General features: G+C 35.4%; 1 protein-coding gene and 1 non-coding gene across 2 annotated transcripts; one reads left to right on the plus strand and one right to left on the minus strand.

Annotated features, from left to right (window-relative positions):
* Positions 1–14,807: 14,807 nt before the first annotated feature.
* Positions 14,808–16,169, minus strand: LOC133874367 (probable DEAD-box ATP-dependent RNA helicase 48). Its single transcript, XM_062312266.1, has one exon. The coding sequence runs from the start codon at positions 16,023–16,025 to the stop codon at positions 15,054–15,056; it is 972 nt and encodes a 323-aa protein (XP_062168250.1). The 5' UTR covers positions 16,026–16,169; the 3' UTR covers positions 14,808–15,053.
* A 1,183-nt stretch (positions 16,170–17,352) lies between these two features.
* On the plus strand, positions 17,353–17,423 carry TRNAG-GCC (transfer RNA glycine (anticodon GCC)). Its single transcript has one exon. It is a non-coding gene; the product is annotated as a tRNA-Gly (tRNA).
* Positions 17,424–17,425: the final 2 nt, after the last annotated feature.

Below are 17,425 nucleotides of genomic sequence, written 5' to 3' on the forward strand. Positions count from 1 at the left end.
CCAATGGCCAAATTTTTTTTTTGTTAGGGGCCAGTAAGTTAAATTTTTTTTTTTACCTTATATTTTTTATTTTAGAAATTTTTTTGCCCGGCCTATAATTTTTTTTTTTAGGAAATTTGGGGGGCCAGCCCCCCCTCCCTCCATCCGTGCTGTGAATGCTCTAAGATATCTGCTGCTAGTGCTCTTAGAGCACTAGCAGCAGTTGCCCTATATTGGTTCACTTCCCTATATTTACGAAAAATTTAATGAAATACATTAAAAAACCTCCCACAGCAGATGCCCTATATTTAGATGAGGGGACTGCGAATGAATAGTAATTTTCTATCTATACATGTCTACTATTCATTCCCTATGTATTATTTTAATATAAAAAAATATATTTAATTGATATAGGGAAGAGAGAAAAAGAATAAAATAAGAGTAAAAAATAATAATATTTAATTGATATAGGGAAAGGTAAGGGAATCTATTGTGGGGTGTTTTTTATAGGGAAACAAAAAGTAGTTTTGTTCTTTAAATATAGGAAAAATGGTTAGAAATCTGCTGCTAGAGCATTCACAACAGGTTACCTAAAGGAGGTATGTTCTATAAATTTTAGGAAAAATTTCAAAAAAGTTACAAAAACCTCTCCACGGCAGCTTCCCTAAAATTTTTGTTTATTTGGAAAGTGAATAGTGCTTCCCAATGCATTGGAAAATACTATTCACTTCTCATTCAATTGTTTATTCACAAAATATATTATCTCTCTCATACTTTAGTTCTCTTTCCTACTTTTAAATAAGGGAAATGATAGAAAAACTACCTGTGCACAACATGTGTTGTAGGGTGTTTTTTAATAAGAAAGTAAAAAGTAATTTTGTTCCTTATATTTAGGAAAAATGATTGGGAAGCTGCTGGGAATGCCCTAATGCTCTTAGCGGCCCAAGTCTTCATAAAAAAAAAATACAAAAATATAAACCAAAGTGATTGTCCCTTTATCTTTATATTATTTATTTTCATTATGCTATATACATATTTATAGATGTAATAAAATACACCAAAAAGTCTAAGAAATCAACCCTTAATAATTTATATATATTAACTGCATAATTAACTCGAAAATGGGTGGTGGGGCTTAAGTATATTTACCTCCACAAACAAAGTCCCAACAAGACAAAAATAATATATATATATGGGTACGCCTCCATTTACCCATATTCTGCTATATGCTAGTATATCAAGGGATGTAATCGAGCCGAGCCGAGCCGGGTTTGAAGATTTCAAGACTGGCTCGTTTATGAGTCGAGCTCGAATTCGAGCTGAGCTATAAATTGCATGTTCAAGCTCGGCTCGTTTAAAACTCGGGCGAGCTCGAGCTCAAGTTCGAGTTCGTTGAAAATGACATTTGAGCCGAGTCGGGTTACTGGACAAGCTCGGCTCAACTAGAGCTCGATTTAGACTATTAAATTTTTCAATGAGTGATCAAAGCAGAATTCAAGCTCAAGTTTATAAACAACCTCTATACATTTATTAATAACATAAATATATAATATGTAACTATATAAGGCATATTATAAAATATAATACATAACTATAGTTTATAAGTAACAAATTAACAATAAGTTATTATATATAACTAGAGAGTATAAACTATGGTATATGTATAATGTGAACAAATAGTAAGTCTAATATATTCTATATAATTAAGTAACTATAATATAAGTATAATATATAACTATTGTTAACCATGTGTGATGTGATATATATATATATGCTAACTATTTAATATTGTTATATTGTTATATATTAACTATTAATAACTTAATATATTAATTTAACATACTAAATATTGTTATCAAAGTACTATAATTAATATGTAATACTATATATATTATATTATATTTACTATTTACTAATATATATGTAAGATATGAACGAGCTAACGAGTCGAACTAACGAGCCGGGCGAGCGATTCGGTTGAGCTTTAAATGAGCTGAGCTCGCGAGCCCCTATCGAGTTTTGTCGAGCGAGTCGGGTATGTATCACTTACTAATCGAGCGGGTTTCTACAGTAAAGATCGAGTTTCTACAGTATCGAGCTCGAGTTCGGATTGGGTTAAACCGAGCGGGTATCGAGCGGGCTGTCGAACGGACTGGTTTATTTACTTCCCTAAGTATATGTGTGGCCTATGTGGATAATAGATATTGTATTCGCCCGCTCGAATTTAGAATCTAGAAATTCACTCTAGGACGGGTAGATAGTAGATGCAGAGTGATTTTAACTGCCTATCTGAACACCCCTAGGTCCAATCATACTCGATCTCTCGTTATTAGTTGAAGATGCTATATACACTACAAAAAACTTCTTATTTAGCCACGCAAAACTTCTTATTTAGCCACGTGTAGTTAGCCATGTGAGTCCCGCATGAATAATTAGGTTGTTGCTAAATGTCACTTAGCAACGTGAATTTTTATACATGTGGTTACTTAGCAACATGGCTTTTAGCTATGTGCCTACGTGGCTAAATAGATTTTATTATATTTTTTTAAAAAAAAGAAGAAAAAAAATGCTCTTTTAGCCACTTGGAACTAATACACGTCACTAAAATCATATGTTTTTTTTTTTTTTTTAATTATTATTTTTTTTTCCTCGTCAGAAACTTCTTCAAGGTCGGCAAAATCTTCCCGTTCCTTCCCCCGTGAAATTCAATCCAAAAAATCTCCCAAAAATCATCAAAAATTCTCCGTCGACTGCATCACCAACAAAACACCAAAAAATCACCATTTCGTCGTTCCTATTTTATCGGTAGAGATGCATGTTTACCGGAGACGAAGCGAAATGAAACTACAAAAAAAATAAAAAAATAAAAAAATAAAAAAAAATAAACCCTAACTTTCAGATAAGAGAACTCAAAGAAACAATAGGAAAAAAAAAATCCCAAAAAACGCTGGAAAGGCCCCCCTTGGCTTCACTGGCGTCGGGCCGTGACCCTACGGACTCCAGCGCCGTCGTCGACCACAACTCTATCTCAGAATCCCTCTAGTTCTCTCTCTCTCTCCCCAGCTCTCTTGGTCTCCCTCTCTATTTTAAAAAAAAAAAAAAAAAAAAAAAAAAAAAAAAAAAAGAAAGAAGAATGACATGCCTGTGTGGGAAAAAGGGGAAGAAGGAAGAAAAAAGAAGAGGAAAATGAAAAGAATAGTTAATAAAAGGGGGCAGGGGAAATTAGAAAAAGTAAGAACGAGAGAGATAATTAAAAAGGAGGGAAATTAAAAATGAGTCGGAGGAACGTTTCAGTAATTAATGGTAATTAGCCACGTGGTTAATGTGCCACGTGGCCAATTGGCGACGTGGCCAATAAACCACATGGTTAAAATTTTAAATCTTAAAATAAATTAAAATAATTTTAATAAATTAGTCATATGATTTATGTGCCATGTGGCCAATTCTTTAAAAAAATGGAAAAAAAAAATTATAAATATTTTAGCCACATGGAAATTGCCAACATGGGTAATCTACCACGTAGTGAAATCGTCGTGTGGCTAAACTACAAGTTTTTTGTAGTGATATTTTGTAAAATATTAATTTTGCCCCAAAACAGATAATGTGCGAAAATCTTAACTATATCATGATTCATGTCACCTAGTCAAATATAATCTTTTGGTTAAAAAATGTCAAAAAAAAAACTAAAAAATTCATTTGTGTTGCCGTGGCTTAATTTCCTTCATAGTAAAATTGGGATAAATTCACTGTTCCAATAAATTTTTGTCCCGTTTAGAATTAACATATTGGGATTTATGACCAACTTTTTCTTCAGAGTAATGATACTTTTTCCATTTATTTATCAATCACATATGCATTAATTTTATGTCGGTTAATGTAAGTGTGTTTTAAATGATATTTGTTTTTTTGTCAGTTGTTTAAAAAAAATACTTAAAATATATTACATCAATTAATATGAAATATATATTTTTGTTGCTTATATGTATGAAATATATATATATATATATATATATATATATATATATATATATATATATATATATATATATATATATATATATATATATATATATATATAATAAATAGGTGTAGAAAGTATCATTTCTATTCTTTGCTCTCAATTTGGTATCCTGATCTTGGATTTGCTTTGGAAGGATGGATCTAGAGACTAGATAAGAGATATGAAAATATTAATTTAAGCCATCCAAATTAAAGTAATGCCAAGGGCAAAAGCTGATCTCATTGCAATAGTCAAAATATGGCCATTTTGGCCCAAATATACTATTAAACTAGTTTCCCAACTAAAGTGAATAGGATGGTCACGAACCCACCAAAAAAAAAAAAAAAAAAAATACAGAATGGTCACGTGATTCTTCTTTTATTTATTTTTTTAATATGATCCGATCCCTAATCCAACTACATTTTCACCTGACCAATCATATAATGCATATCCATACAGTGGGAATGATATTGTGCTAAGATACCACAAAAATGGTAATCAGTGGGTAATGACTTTAGTCTTTACTCTTATGATACCTCCGTACTAACTTTGAATATGAAATCAACGCCAAAGACAAGTGTTGGAACGCTAGTGTTATCTAACAGTATACAAATAATGTTGTTCGATAGATTCTTATACGACTGTCATATAATTTGATAATGTTGCAATAAAAATCAGCATTTGATTCAGTACTTTTTCTCTACCACGTTATTTCAATTATATGACAATCGTGTATAACAGTATGCTGAATAGTAAGAGTGAAAATGCATGCAGATAATAACCGTCCTTATCTGCTATTTGCATATGCGGATGCGGTTAACAAAAATACTATCTGCATATGCGGATGGGGATAGCGGTTTTAGGGTATGCGGATGTAGTTAATAATCGTATCTGCATTCCCTTATATATAATTAATTAAATTCACTAAAACAACGTCGTTTTGAATTTGATGAGTTTAGAATCTTAAAGTTATATGGGGTTTTTTTCACTATCATCTGAAAATTATATCTTACTACATTTACTTTCTTTCTTTTCTTTGGATAATATATTCAAATCCCGATTGCTCTATGAGACAATGACCTTCTATGACTGATAATCATGAATTGTATAACAAGTGAAATTTTAATTTATTTATATTTACATATAATAATAACCGCATTATTTAATTTTACATATAGATTTAGATAGTAATTTAAAACGTCTATTATCTCATATACGGATAGTAGATAATAACCTCAATACCCGCGTGGATGCGGATGGTATTCGCATGATACGGATGCGAATGCGGACATTACTAATAACTGCATTTGAATCCGCATTTTCTTCCTTACTAAATAGCATTACCCGTAATACTATATAAATATAATGAATGGAAAGAATGAAATTAAACCTAGCTCATGACTATCCACCAAATTGTCTTTTCGTATCCACCCTTTTGAAGAATGACTTGAAGAGAAAGGAAAGGAACCAGAAAAAATAAATTAATCCATACGCAAAAGTGGAAGGAAGCAGCATGATTAAATATAGCCAATTTTCTTATCCAAATAATGAGCATTAACTTGAAAATGGGACTGGTCGCTAATATTTTAACTAGTTGTGGAGATTAAGATGATAGAAATTCAACTCTTCAATCAAGCAAATTAGAATATGCCTGATCGGGTCAACTGCAGGGATCCTAAGCAACACGAGATTAATTTATGAGTGGCCATGGTCGATTGAAGTGCATGCGTGACTATTCCCGGTGGGCAGAGCACTCGCTACAGCATTATCATAATCAACTTACAAAGGAATAAAAAATAAATAAATAAATAAATAAAATACACGTTTATACCGCTGCCTGTTACTATCCTAAGTACTGTTCTACATGATTTAAGTACAATATTAATTGTGTGTATATAAGCTATAAAAAAACTCTCTCATTGCAAGCCTGTTTTTAAAGGTGAGTTCTATCTAAAATTTGTATCATTTGGTATCAAAGCCAAACACCTCGTCTTGGATTCAATTCACAGACAGAGTGACGACATATGAGATAGAGCGGGCCATCATGAGCTTTATTTTACTCTAAAAAGTTCTTAAAAAACGTCTCTTTCAAAAGGTTAAATTCTATTTAAGATAACTTGTATCGCCGATTCACCGCCCCAGGACTTTTTTATGTGGGAGATGATGGTAGGAAATTATTACTGACCTGAATTATATACATCCAGAGTGCTATTCAATGCACCATGTGTTTTTTATTTGTTTCTATTCCTATTCTCCACCCTGCTTTTGGCAGCTGTCCAGCAAATCAATCCTACACTCGAAAACAATGTTCATCTCAAGCCAGTTAGGCCCACCTTCAAGTTGTCACTGAATCCATGCAGGTCACCATCCTTCAGATTCGTTCTGAAACTAGCTAGTTTGGTAAGATTTAATGTTTGATGGGCCGCTGTGATGGTAAGATCGATCGATCAAATTCATTTTAGTCGATCATTTCAGTTTTTTTTTGGTAGAATCGTTCTATGTTTCAGCTTATTTTGCATACTTTACATGAATGAAGGAATACTAGGAATAGACTAGACGTGTATTTCCAAAGAATAGGGTTCCGTATTATCTTTGGGAAATAGAAAAACTAAGAAAAAAGAATGTAGCACATGAACCACGTTCTATATATATACTCTTGAGATTTAGGGAATCTCGCTTGGGATGTTGAGTTTTCATTTTTTACTAATAAACGTGTTCCACATGAGCAGTGATATGGAGAAGCACTCTTTTCAAAATAAAAACATGTTTTTGGGATGAGTTTCGAAAAGAATGTTTATCCTAAGCATTAGCCCTTCCACATGGTGACTGTGGCTATATATCAGGCTATCTTTTTCTATCGCCATGGCCGTGAAGCGGGCAACTATTCCTAAAATTCGGCTGTCCGAGTTGGTCACGAGTAGTGAACTCCATAAAGAGTTTTCGTAATTGGTGTTTAAATTGCTAATAATTCAGCCAGTAAATTGCTGAAGATTCAAATCCGACAAGTAGTAAGGGATTGGAATATCTAGAACATGAGAAATGCTATTTTATATTATTTTGTTATTTTTCTATAGTTCTCTACGTACTAATGTAGCTCATTATTTATCGTCTCTCTATATAAGTAAAGATCGATCTATATAATATTATTGAAAAACACATCAATAGTAAAGATGTAGCCACAACTCTTCATCATGTTTGTCTCTCTTCTTCCGCTCTTTTTCTTTATTAAATTATTTTTAAATATATATTAATTTATACAGAGATAATTAAGAGCAGAAATACATACAGAAAAGGTGATATACTTGTGAATTGTGAGTGAATCAAACATTTTTAACGTGACTGAGGTTTGTATGATCAACTTATTTAAATTTGATTTGAATCAAAGTGGACGTCTTTCTGACTGGGACTTCTTTTGCTTGTGTCCCTCACTTTAGGGAATGCGTCAATCAAAGGTCATTCCTTCTTTTCCCAATGTCTAGCAAGTAAGAATTATTCAACTCATTCATCCACATCTCCCATTGATTCTCTAAATCCTCACGTCATTACTTTATATCACAATCAAAATGTACGTTTACCGACGGCCAAAGTTTTTTTTGTTTGTTTGTTTATTTTTTTTTTCTTTTAATTATGAAAGCTTAGAAGCTAATCTAATTCATTAAACAGAGATAATTCATAAAGAAAGCACTAATTTTGGTTGCTTCAATATCAAAGGATGAGAATCTTGGTATAATATATTAATATCCACCTTAATTACGGGACTGAATGATCTGAAAACAATCAATAATAATGTTCACCCTTTTAACTTATAGACCGACTAGATTAGTTCTACAAGATCACATTTATTTGGTTCACAGTTTTACGATGATATTTCACTCTTTTTTGAAAAACAATACAAGAAAGCGTCAATGCAACACATAACCCTAAAAAACATAAATAATTATAAATTCGACTTTCAAATGGGTCAAAACACCGAAACGGGTCAAAGATCTTGTGGACCAAGCCTCAGAAGAAGAAAAAAAAAACGCATTTAAACCGTAGCGCTTCCGACATCGAACCGGGTCAAGTGCAAATCGGATCATACACAAACCAGCCTTCATATAACCTAACACTCTCTATTCGGGTAAATAGGCCTCATCCGATACTTACAATTTTCTTACACTTCAAAGAGAAAATTCTATAATTCCTATCCATGAAAAAAGTAAGTCCTAGCAATGCCATGGTTCCCTTACAGCTCTCATAGGAACACTACAGAAACTGCAGGACATAATTACAAAAGGGGTCACAATAATAATTATGATCCCCTAAACATTAATTTGTTGAGATTGAAAACTTTTTCTTTTCCGAATTTTCCTTGAAACTTCAACCTATTAATCAGGGGCGGAACAAGAACATGACAAGAAAGGGCATAAAACTTAAAAAAAAAAAAAAAAAAAAAAAAAAAAAAAAAAAAAGAGAGAGAGAGAAGAATTTGGACTAACTTATCAAGAAAAAAGACTAGACGTTTTGGCTCTTGCTCCTTGCATTCATGCATTGTCATAAGAAATTAAGAAGGGGCCATAATAATTACCAAAAAGGTTCCATCATTTTGAACACTCTGATTCAGAGCAATTGGTCGCTAATAAGTCACACACCACCACCTTTTATCCAAAGATTGAAACTGTTCAAGCCAGTCCCCTCACACCCATAATGACTTGAAAGTTTTGGAATTATTTCATTTCTTCTAGACCACGGAACCTTTTCCCTCTATATTGTCAATAAATATATAATAGATAGGTCGTCACCGTTAAGAATTAAAATGCATCCATTATCCATAGCAACACAAGTTTCTCAAATTTATTTTGCCATTCTAGACTAAGTATCCAACTAAATACTGAGAAATGATTTACCAATCAGAACACTACTAGATTTATTTTCAAGTTATTCACCACCGACAGCACTTTTTCTTTACATGCTCCAACTCCTCTCAACATGTTTTTGAATATTTTAACGGGTTAAATCCAAAATTTAGTTCCTCTTAAGTGTTCTTTATGTTTATCAAATTATTTATCGGCTTTGTCAGAGTGATAAAATTGGTTTAGGCTTTTCCATCCACTTTTGTCAGCGAGCATGTACCAAAAAACCAACTTGTCCAATCGCATTACATTATATATACATATCTCTATGCTGAGAAATGATATTTTGTCATCCAAAGATAATTATTGACTTTTATTATTATTATTAATATTATTATTTTAAAATAAAAAAACAAAACTAGACTCTAACCCATTTATATTATTTTGTGATTTTTTGTTCAATAAAAATAAAATAAAATAAAAGTCAATAATTATATCACGGGGTAGCAACATATCCTATCTCCTCCATATAAGCCTTGTCAGATCAACACGTCTTGCCAAATCAGCAGCAGCATTTGTTTAGTAAGTCTACGTTAGCTACACCAGACGATGGTGGATAAAATTACCTCTACGAGGTGGAGGATGGGCCGTATGATCAGTCTCCCCCTCCTTTTGGAGAGGAAAATACCCTCCAAGAAGATGAGGGTGGAGAGAGAGGTCCAAGAAGCAGAGTCGTACAAGTTGGATTGCGTTGAGTTGGCCAAGCAGTACTTTTCCTATCCCAAATGCTCTGCTCCACGGTGTGACTCGTCTTTGCCACCCAAACCCTCTACGAGTGGCCCATCCAACGGATCCCGGTTGACGTGGCGAAGAACTTGGACCGAGCACTAACCCTGGTCTGCAAGTGCAAGCACAATGACATCCTTCACAGGTCATCTCCATCACCACCACCACTAACTTTCACAAGGTCTTAAGCCTCCAGGAGTCCTCCATCAACGAGATAAGTGGCTGGTTTCGATTTTTTACTTCAACGACACCGTCCTCTCCCTAGTCCAGGGTCGGAGGAGGGGGGTCGAGAAGGGTCAAATGCCTCTCCTCACCTCCCAAAAATTTCTCCTTCTCTGGGATTTTTTTTTTTTGAAAGTCCTAGTTGCCTGCTCTCAAAAACTTATTAAGGGGCAAATATTTTTCAAGAGGATCAAGCTTCATGAGTCACACTATGTTTTGCCATTTTTCACTGGTTTCTTAACCTAAAACCAGTCATTCAGCAGCTATAGGTTGAAGAAGACGATGTTGAAGACGAGTTTTTTCTTTTATAAAAATGCACCGTTTTGTTTTTAACAAAACAAAACGTTGCGTTATTTCGTTTAAACTAAGATCGGTTTCACAAAATAATAATAATAATAATAATATGAAGTGCGGGAGGACTCGTCTAAAAAGAAGAGAAGTTTTAATAGATTTGAAATTTTGAAAGAATGATGACTATTGATGTGTCAAGTCACTAGGAGTTTCATTAATTCCTTCACTAAAGGTCAAAAAACAGTCTTTTTGAATTTCATTTATTTACACGACCCAATAACACTAAAAATTTAGGGACATGATTGGCTCACAACTCTTTTGCACAACTCTCTCACAACTCCACTCACAATGGTGTGGAGCCCATACACATGGGCCCCACACCATTGTGAGTGGGAGTTGTGAGGGAGTTGTGATGGGGTTGTGATTTTATCATTCAGTCTCTGAATTCCAATGCGATGGGATTCTTAATGGTAATGCTAAGCTGGAGAATAACCTGCTCATGTCAACTTTTGTCTTTGGCTACTAAAACCTTACTAAACTCAGTTCCACCGGCTCCTTATTCCAGGAAATTTTACAAGTTGATTGTGCACCACCTAGAAATTAGTTTGGAACCGTAATGGACTTCCTCTTGCTCCTGCTTTCAAGAAAGTTTTGATGCACCACTTAAAAATCATTTCAAGAACTTAGCAGTAATTTTAATGAGGCTAATTTTAAATTATTATTTTGTATTGCATATTTGAGTCCAAATGACTCGTTTGCTGCTTTTAACAAGGAGAAATTACTTTGTCTTGCTCAATTTTATCCGAATGATTTTTCAGCAATTCAACTTACCACTTTGGACAACTAACTTGAAACATATATCATTGAAATTCGTTCTAGAGAATATGGTAGAGATGAAAAAGGATATTGCATATTCATAGGTGATATTGTAAAAAATCGTTTACGTAATCGAATGGGAGATCAATGAATGAATGATTCTCTAGTTACGTATATTGAGATGGATGTACTTCAGATTATCAGCAATGAAGAAATCATGCAGCGATTTCAAGGTATGAAGACTCGTTAAGGATAACTGAATAAATGAACACTGGATGTGACAAAATAAATTGTAAACTATATTGATATATTTTAAGCTATAATTAAATTTTGTTGAATTTTAATATATTTATTTATGCACCTGAAAAAAAATTAAAAAAAATCGACCTCTCTCGACTAAAATCCTGGCTCTGCCATTGCCCCTACCCCTCTCCATTCCAGCAGCGACCCCATTTCTTAGAGGGTTTTTATCTCTCTAGGGGCAGGGTAGGGGTACTCTCACGACTACAAAGGTGGTTGCAAGGTAGGGTCCCCCATGACCCATGCCAACACAGGAGAGGGTGGGGCACGTGGAACCCCCCACCCCTGCAAGCCACCTTTGGGGATAGGCCGCCGAAGAACCCCAAGACTACTCACAGAGGGAAGTTTTCACACTACCACGTGGCGTAGCTAATGTGGACTTACTAAATATATGTTGCTGCTGACTTGACAAAGCATGCTAATATGATAAGGTTTGTGTTAAATATGTACAAGCGGCATAATGCGATTGAATAAGTTGGTTTTTTGGTAAATTTGACAAAGAAATTTGATTCCTACGCTATACAATCGTAACAATTGCACAACACCCCCTCACATGAAGGTGGACCCCACTCTCATGTGAGGGAGTGTTGTGCACTTGTTGTGGTAGTATTGTAAATCTAACATTTTTCTTTGACCAAGGGATTTGATTCCTACACTACACCATCATAAACAAGTGATTCCTGCACTTCCATTGGCCCACCCCAATGTGTCTTGTGGAAGTGCCCATGTTGTGCATGGAGAGTTTTTTTACCATTTTCCTTGACAAATTGCTCATTGGCGGAAGTGGACGGAAAGAGTAATTTTACACAACCCAGAAGGCAGAAGCTCAAGGATAAATTTTATCACTTTTGAAAACCCGATGAGTGATTTGATAAACATCAAAAGCACAGCTTGAAAGATCTTACCATTAGTCTCAGCTATCTTTAGGGTGCTAACCTCCTTTCGGATCTAGTTAAGCTTCCAAAGTTCATACGAGCGTCAATTCACAAATTAGTTAGATGAGTGGCTTTAAACAAGTTTTCTGATAGCATTTCCGCTTGTATTTTCCCTTTACTAGATCTTTCCCTCGACAGGGAGAAATATTTGCCTTTGTAATCATCAAATGTTTGTATTGTATCTTTGCTCGTATCATCTATTAAAAAAAAAAATAAATAAATAAATAAAGGTTTTCCACATTTATCAAATGTCATTGACCAGTTACTACCATCCGCACAACACTATCTTTTGCCATGGCCATTTTGAAAATAGCAGTCGGCAGCCCCCCCACTTTTAAAAGATATGGTGGTTAATTGTGAAAATAACAGCAGCCTCCAACCTCTCCATAGCAGCAGCAGCAGCAGCAGCAGCAGCAACAGTGATATTAGATATCATCACCTAACACTAAGAGAGCTAGGCTCTTAATTTCTGGCCCAAAACCTTTTCTTGATTCAAAATAATTATAGCTATCGCTAAAGTATCTTATCCCTGCAATCAATGCCAAAATGCATGTCCCAAGTTGTCTGTTGTGAAAACCATCAGATCAAAGACCGGTCCCTTCCTTTTTACTGGCAGTATCCAATATACTATTTGGGATCTTAATCCAAATCATTGAGGAAATGAAATTTAGCAATTAGACACATACTCTGACGTTTCTATAGCAAACTTACCACACAAATACATCATATCCTGCAAGCACTCTAACACTCGGATATAAAAAAACAGTAAGCTAACAGTTTTTGCTAGCCGGCTCATTTGCTTGATGTCAATCAGAACATCTCAATCTATTTGCAGAAAAAGGAAAAGAAAACACCAAGCTTTCCAAGTAAATATGAAGCACAAAAAGAACATATCCAAACACTGCTCATAGGAGATAAGTCAGTTTCTCATCTACAAATCAAATTTAAGCGTGGAAAACCTAACCTTCGAACCTTCATCTCAAGTGAGTGGAATTTCAAAGTGACAGCAATTTTGTAAACAGAACAGAAACCACTAAGATGGATTCAGTGGGTTGAAGAAGATGAGTGCAACCCCCCACTAAACCACTTATGCCTGAGGAGTTGAAGGTGTGGCTGTCAGAAGCTTTTGAGCGATTATGAAGGTTGACCATGTTGACAATGGTAGTGCAGTAAAGTTCTTATAGTGCTTCGGCGCATGATTACAACAAAAAGAGAATTGGTTTTAGATACGTCAAGGAGATTTTGTGAGGTTGAATAGGTCAGAGAAAGACAAGTCGCCTTTCAAATTGGAGCAATACCTAATATACCATACACTACGAAGATAAGGATTACAACTTGGGTAGAATGCAACAATAAGGATAGGAAGGTCTATGTTCATCGTAAAATGGAGCAGTCCATCCTAGTTACATCACTTTTCAAGATTGGATATCTATCAAGATTGGATATCTATTGTTAGACTTTGCATCGAATGTTGAGTGCGCAATACAGCTATGGTCCTAAAGTAGGCAAACTGCCCCCGATCTCCAAGACTCTATTTGTTTAGTTTGATAATGCTCTTTAGGTTTGCCATTTTGCTTTATAATAAAAAAGCAAAAAACATTAACAAACAATTTCAAACATAAAATACTCACAAAACATTTCAAAATATTTTTATTTTATGTCACATCAGAACATTTTATCCAACTAAAAAGCAAAAAGTACCACCAAAGAACTTAATCAAACGAGCCCACCTTCAATGTTATGCAATATACGTTTATATGTGGACATATTAAGTATGTATATGGGCAAACCAGTGTTTGCGCATGCACATATACCAATGGGGAAAATGTAATAGGAGTAAAAGAACATCTCTTTGAACAATACTCTGTCAATAGGTAAATGAAAACAACCAATTTACTAAAATATGTAATGTGACAGTAATTATGTCCATTCAAGTGTTAATTAGCATGTAAAGCCTCTTAAAAGCTTGAACAACCTACTGGATACTGGATAGAACCTAAACAAAATAAGGGTTATATCATATATGAATACATCACAAATCATGCCCTTAAAAGGTTCCAAGTTTTTATTTCAACTTCTTCTGCTGTTTTTTTTTTCTTGTCTGGTAAGTCACTCTGAGATTATAATCTGATCATTATTGTAGTAGAGCCCTGATAACATAGAACTACATCACTTACAGAAATGTCATTTCAACATGTTATTTAATCGAATTTTCTAATTTCTTGATTATTACAAGTAAAAACTGCACAAGAAAGAACATCACATACATATGTATGTTTTTTTTTAAAATAAAAAATAAAAATGTCTGTATATATGCATATATGTTTGAACAGGCGAGTATAAAATTGGTTTGATTTCTCGTCTTCCACTCCACTCCAAACTCTATTACATGTGAAACCCCAATCAATGTGACCCACCTTAGTCCGGGTCATTTGCTCTCTCAGTTCACAGCAAACCAAGTTGCAACTATACGCATGCTTCCAGCACAGGATGACAAGAAACCCATCGCATATAACAGAGCAATGCAAAGTTTAGATTTTTAGATTTTGTTTTTCTCGTTCAACAGAACATTAAAAGTATTCAAAATTTGATTTTCAAATGTATATGAGATACTGTCCTTTGAGTGACATCAAGTTCAGGAGAGAGTGAAACATATACGAGCCAAATTTTCATTCAACAATACGTACATACAATGACGAAAGCCTACATTTACAGCTTAGTTGTCACGAGTAAGAACATAATATAAAATGTACACACATACTTTGTGGGACAGTGATGCTCTCTGCCTGATCATCAACCTCATGATCACTCCACTTGCATAAGCTCGATGAAAGCATTACCAAGCAATTTCACAGCACCATCAAGAAGCATTACCAAGCAATTCCAAATGACTCATTCTTGGTCCAACCCAAAAGTTCCATCTTGTTGCAAACTCATATCATAAACTTCCGACTCTGAATCTTTTAACTCATACCCACGCATAATGGGACCCTTCCTTCTCTCTTTCCTATCAGAACCAATTTGTCCTGAATCCAACCCACTCGAACCATTCGAACCCACGTTCCCAAACCTCCTCCTATTCCCATTCTTCGTCAATTTTGCAGTGCTCCTCTTCCCGTTTCCCTTATTCACCCCCGATACTTCCAAACTATCTTTCGGATGAGACCGCTCCGTGTCCGATAAATCCTCACCCTCCCATTCATTACAAGAGCCACCCGGCAATTTCCTCACAGAAGTTCTCTTATTACTCTTATACCCACTTTCAGAATCCGAACCCAAACCCTCCTCGACACCGTTTGATTCGTCCAACCCAGCATTTCTTAGATAGGGTTTGATGCTGTGAACAACCCCTTTGGGAAAAAACCTCGCGGAGGGCAACTCATCCACGGTGTGGAACAACTGTGGTCCGTCCCTCTCGGTCCACAGGTCGAACCCTCCTGGCCTTTGGAACCTATCGGCCAAGACCTTCAGTTGCTCGTCGGCTCCGATAGAGAACAACTTGGGGGCTTTCTCGACGACCTCCCAGGGGCGCTCGAGCTCGGACACGGCCGCTTTGAGCTCGGCCCGCTTGCGCATCTCGTAAATCTGACGCTCGCGGGTGAGGCGAGCCTTGAGGAGTTGTTTCGCTTTCCTGGCCTGCATTCGCTTCCACTGCCACTTGGACACGCCGCCCGGGTAGGTCCTGGGGCCTCCGCCCATCCGGATGGTCGTGGTTTTGCGTGTGATGGGTGGGGTTTGGAGTGGAGGGTGAGAGGATTTTGGGTGGAGGAAGAACAGGGTTGGAGTTGGACCCGTCAAGGCCTTAGAGAATGAGAGATGTTGCGGGAGGGTTTGGATTGTGAGAGACGTCTGGAGGATCGACATTTTTTGCGTCTAAAAATCTTGACGTGATTTTGCTCTGATGGGGTTTTGCAGGAAATCGTTGAACAAAGGCGGTTTTCAAGTTTGGGAGTGAAAGCATAGAGCGGAAATTGTGACTCTGAAAAACCACATTATCTGCTGACTGCAGGCCTGAATTGATGCTGTTGGGTTATTGTGGCTTATTGGTTGGGCCTGCTTCTACAGCTTAGTAAATAATTTTGACAATCCTTTTTTTTAAAAAAAAAAAAATATATGAGGGGCGACTGGAATGGCTTCTGTATTAGACTTAGTACTTATACGTTGGGAACCAATGATAAAAGAGACCTAGACAAGAAAACCGCAAACGTTCTCTCAAGTCAATTTAACCATAACTTAAACCAATCTCATTGAAGACACTAGTGAATAATCTCAAATGCTTCTCATTGCGAGATCCAACCCAGAACTTATTACTCACCAAATCACTGGGAGTAAGCCCACTAGACTACCACCTTCGGTGGTACATTCTTAGACCTTAAAAGTTAAAACATGGTATAATGTCCATAAATTTGTGCAAAAAGTGGGCCAATTTGCCTAAAACTAGCTGTATAGAGAACGGAGAGACAACTATAAATCTGCAGTAAGAGTTCTTTTGGTTTTGTTCAACCAATGCTATCGTGTTAGCCATGCATAAAGACTTCATGGCACTTGGGAATTACACGTTAGAAACAAGTCAAAGCTGTTGAAGAGTTCATAGAATCATGAAAGTGAGCTGAAATTAAAATGAAGACGGAAGAGATTAGAATGGAAAGAACTGTGAATTTATGTTCTATTGTTTTGTTGTTTATAAAGTTATAAAAGAATTGGGCATCTCTTATTCCAAGTATTATAAAATAAATACAGAAGAATCTGTTTATAACGTAATTATCTTTATGTCTTTCCCTAAATTAATAATTTAATAGTATTTGCTTTTTCTAAATTTTCTTTATGGAATACAAAGATGGTAAATTTATACAAGAAGCGCTAAAATCCATTAGGGAGAGAATAGACAGTTGCATTTTAACCTATAGATACGTTAGAAACTACATATTTATTTTATCATTATTATTTGTTGATCTAGTATTGTCAATCAGCCCTTATAAAAAATAAAATAAAATAATAATAAAAATAAAAATAAAAATAAAAGCCGATTGACATTGAGCCACGTCCATAGGGTAAAACAGTGATTTTTAGTATTATTCTTTCATTTCCAACCTTTACAATTCAATCATTTTCTTCTATTCACTCATCCAAACGGGATTGTTCTGGATTGTATGTGTTTCTATGCTGATTCTGTGCTCTATTATAACGTACGGCACCAGTGGTCTAGTGGTAGAATAGTACCCTGCCACGGTACAGACCCGGGTTCGATTCCCGGCTGGTGCATT

This window comes from Alnus glutinosa, chromosome 7 (genome assembly GCF_958979055.1).
Source record: "Alnus glutinosa chromosome 7, dhAlnGlut1.1, whole genome shotgun sequence".
NCBI lineage: Eukaryota > Viridiplantae > Streptophyta > Magnoliopsida > Fagales > Betulaceae > Alnus > Alnus glutinosa.

Coding starts and splice junctions, on each gene's coding strand:
- LOC133874367 (XM_062312266.1), bottom strand. CDS start 16,025: ATGTCGATCCTCCAGACGTCTCTCACAATCCAAACCCTCCCGCAACAT.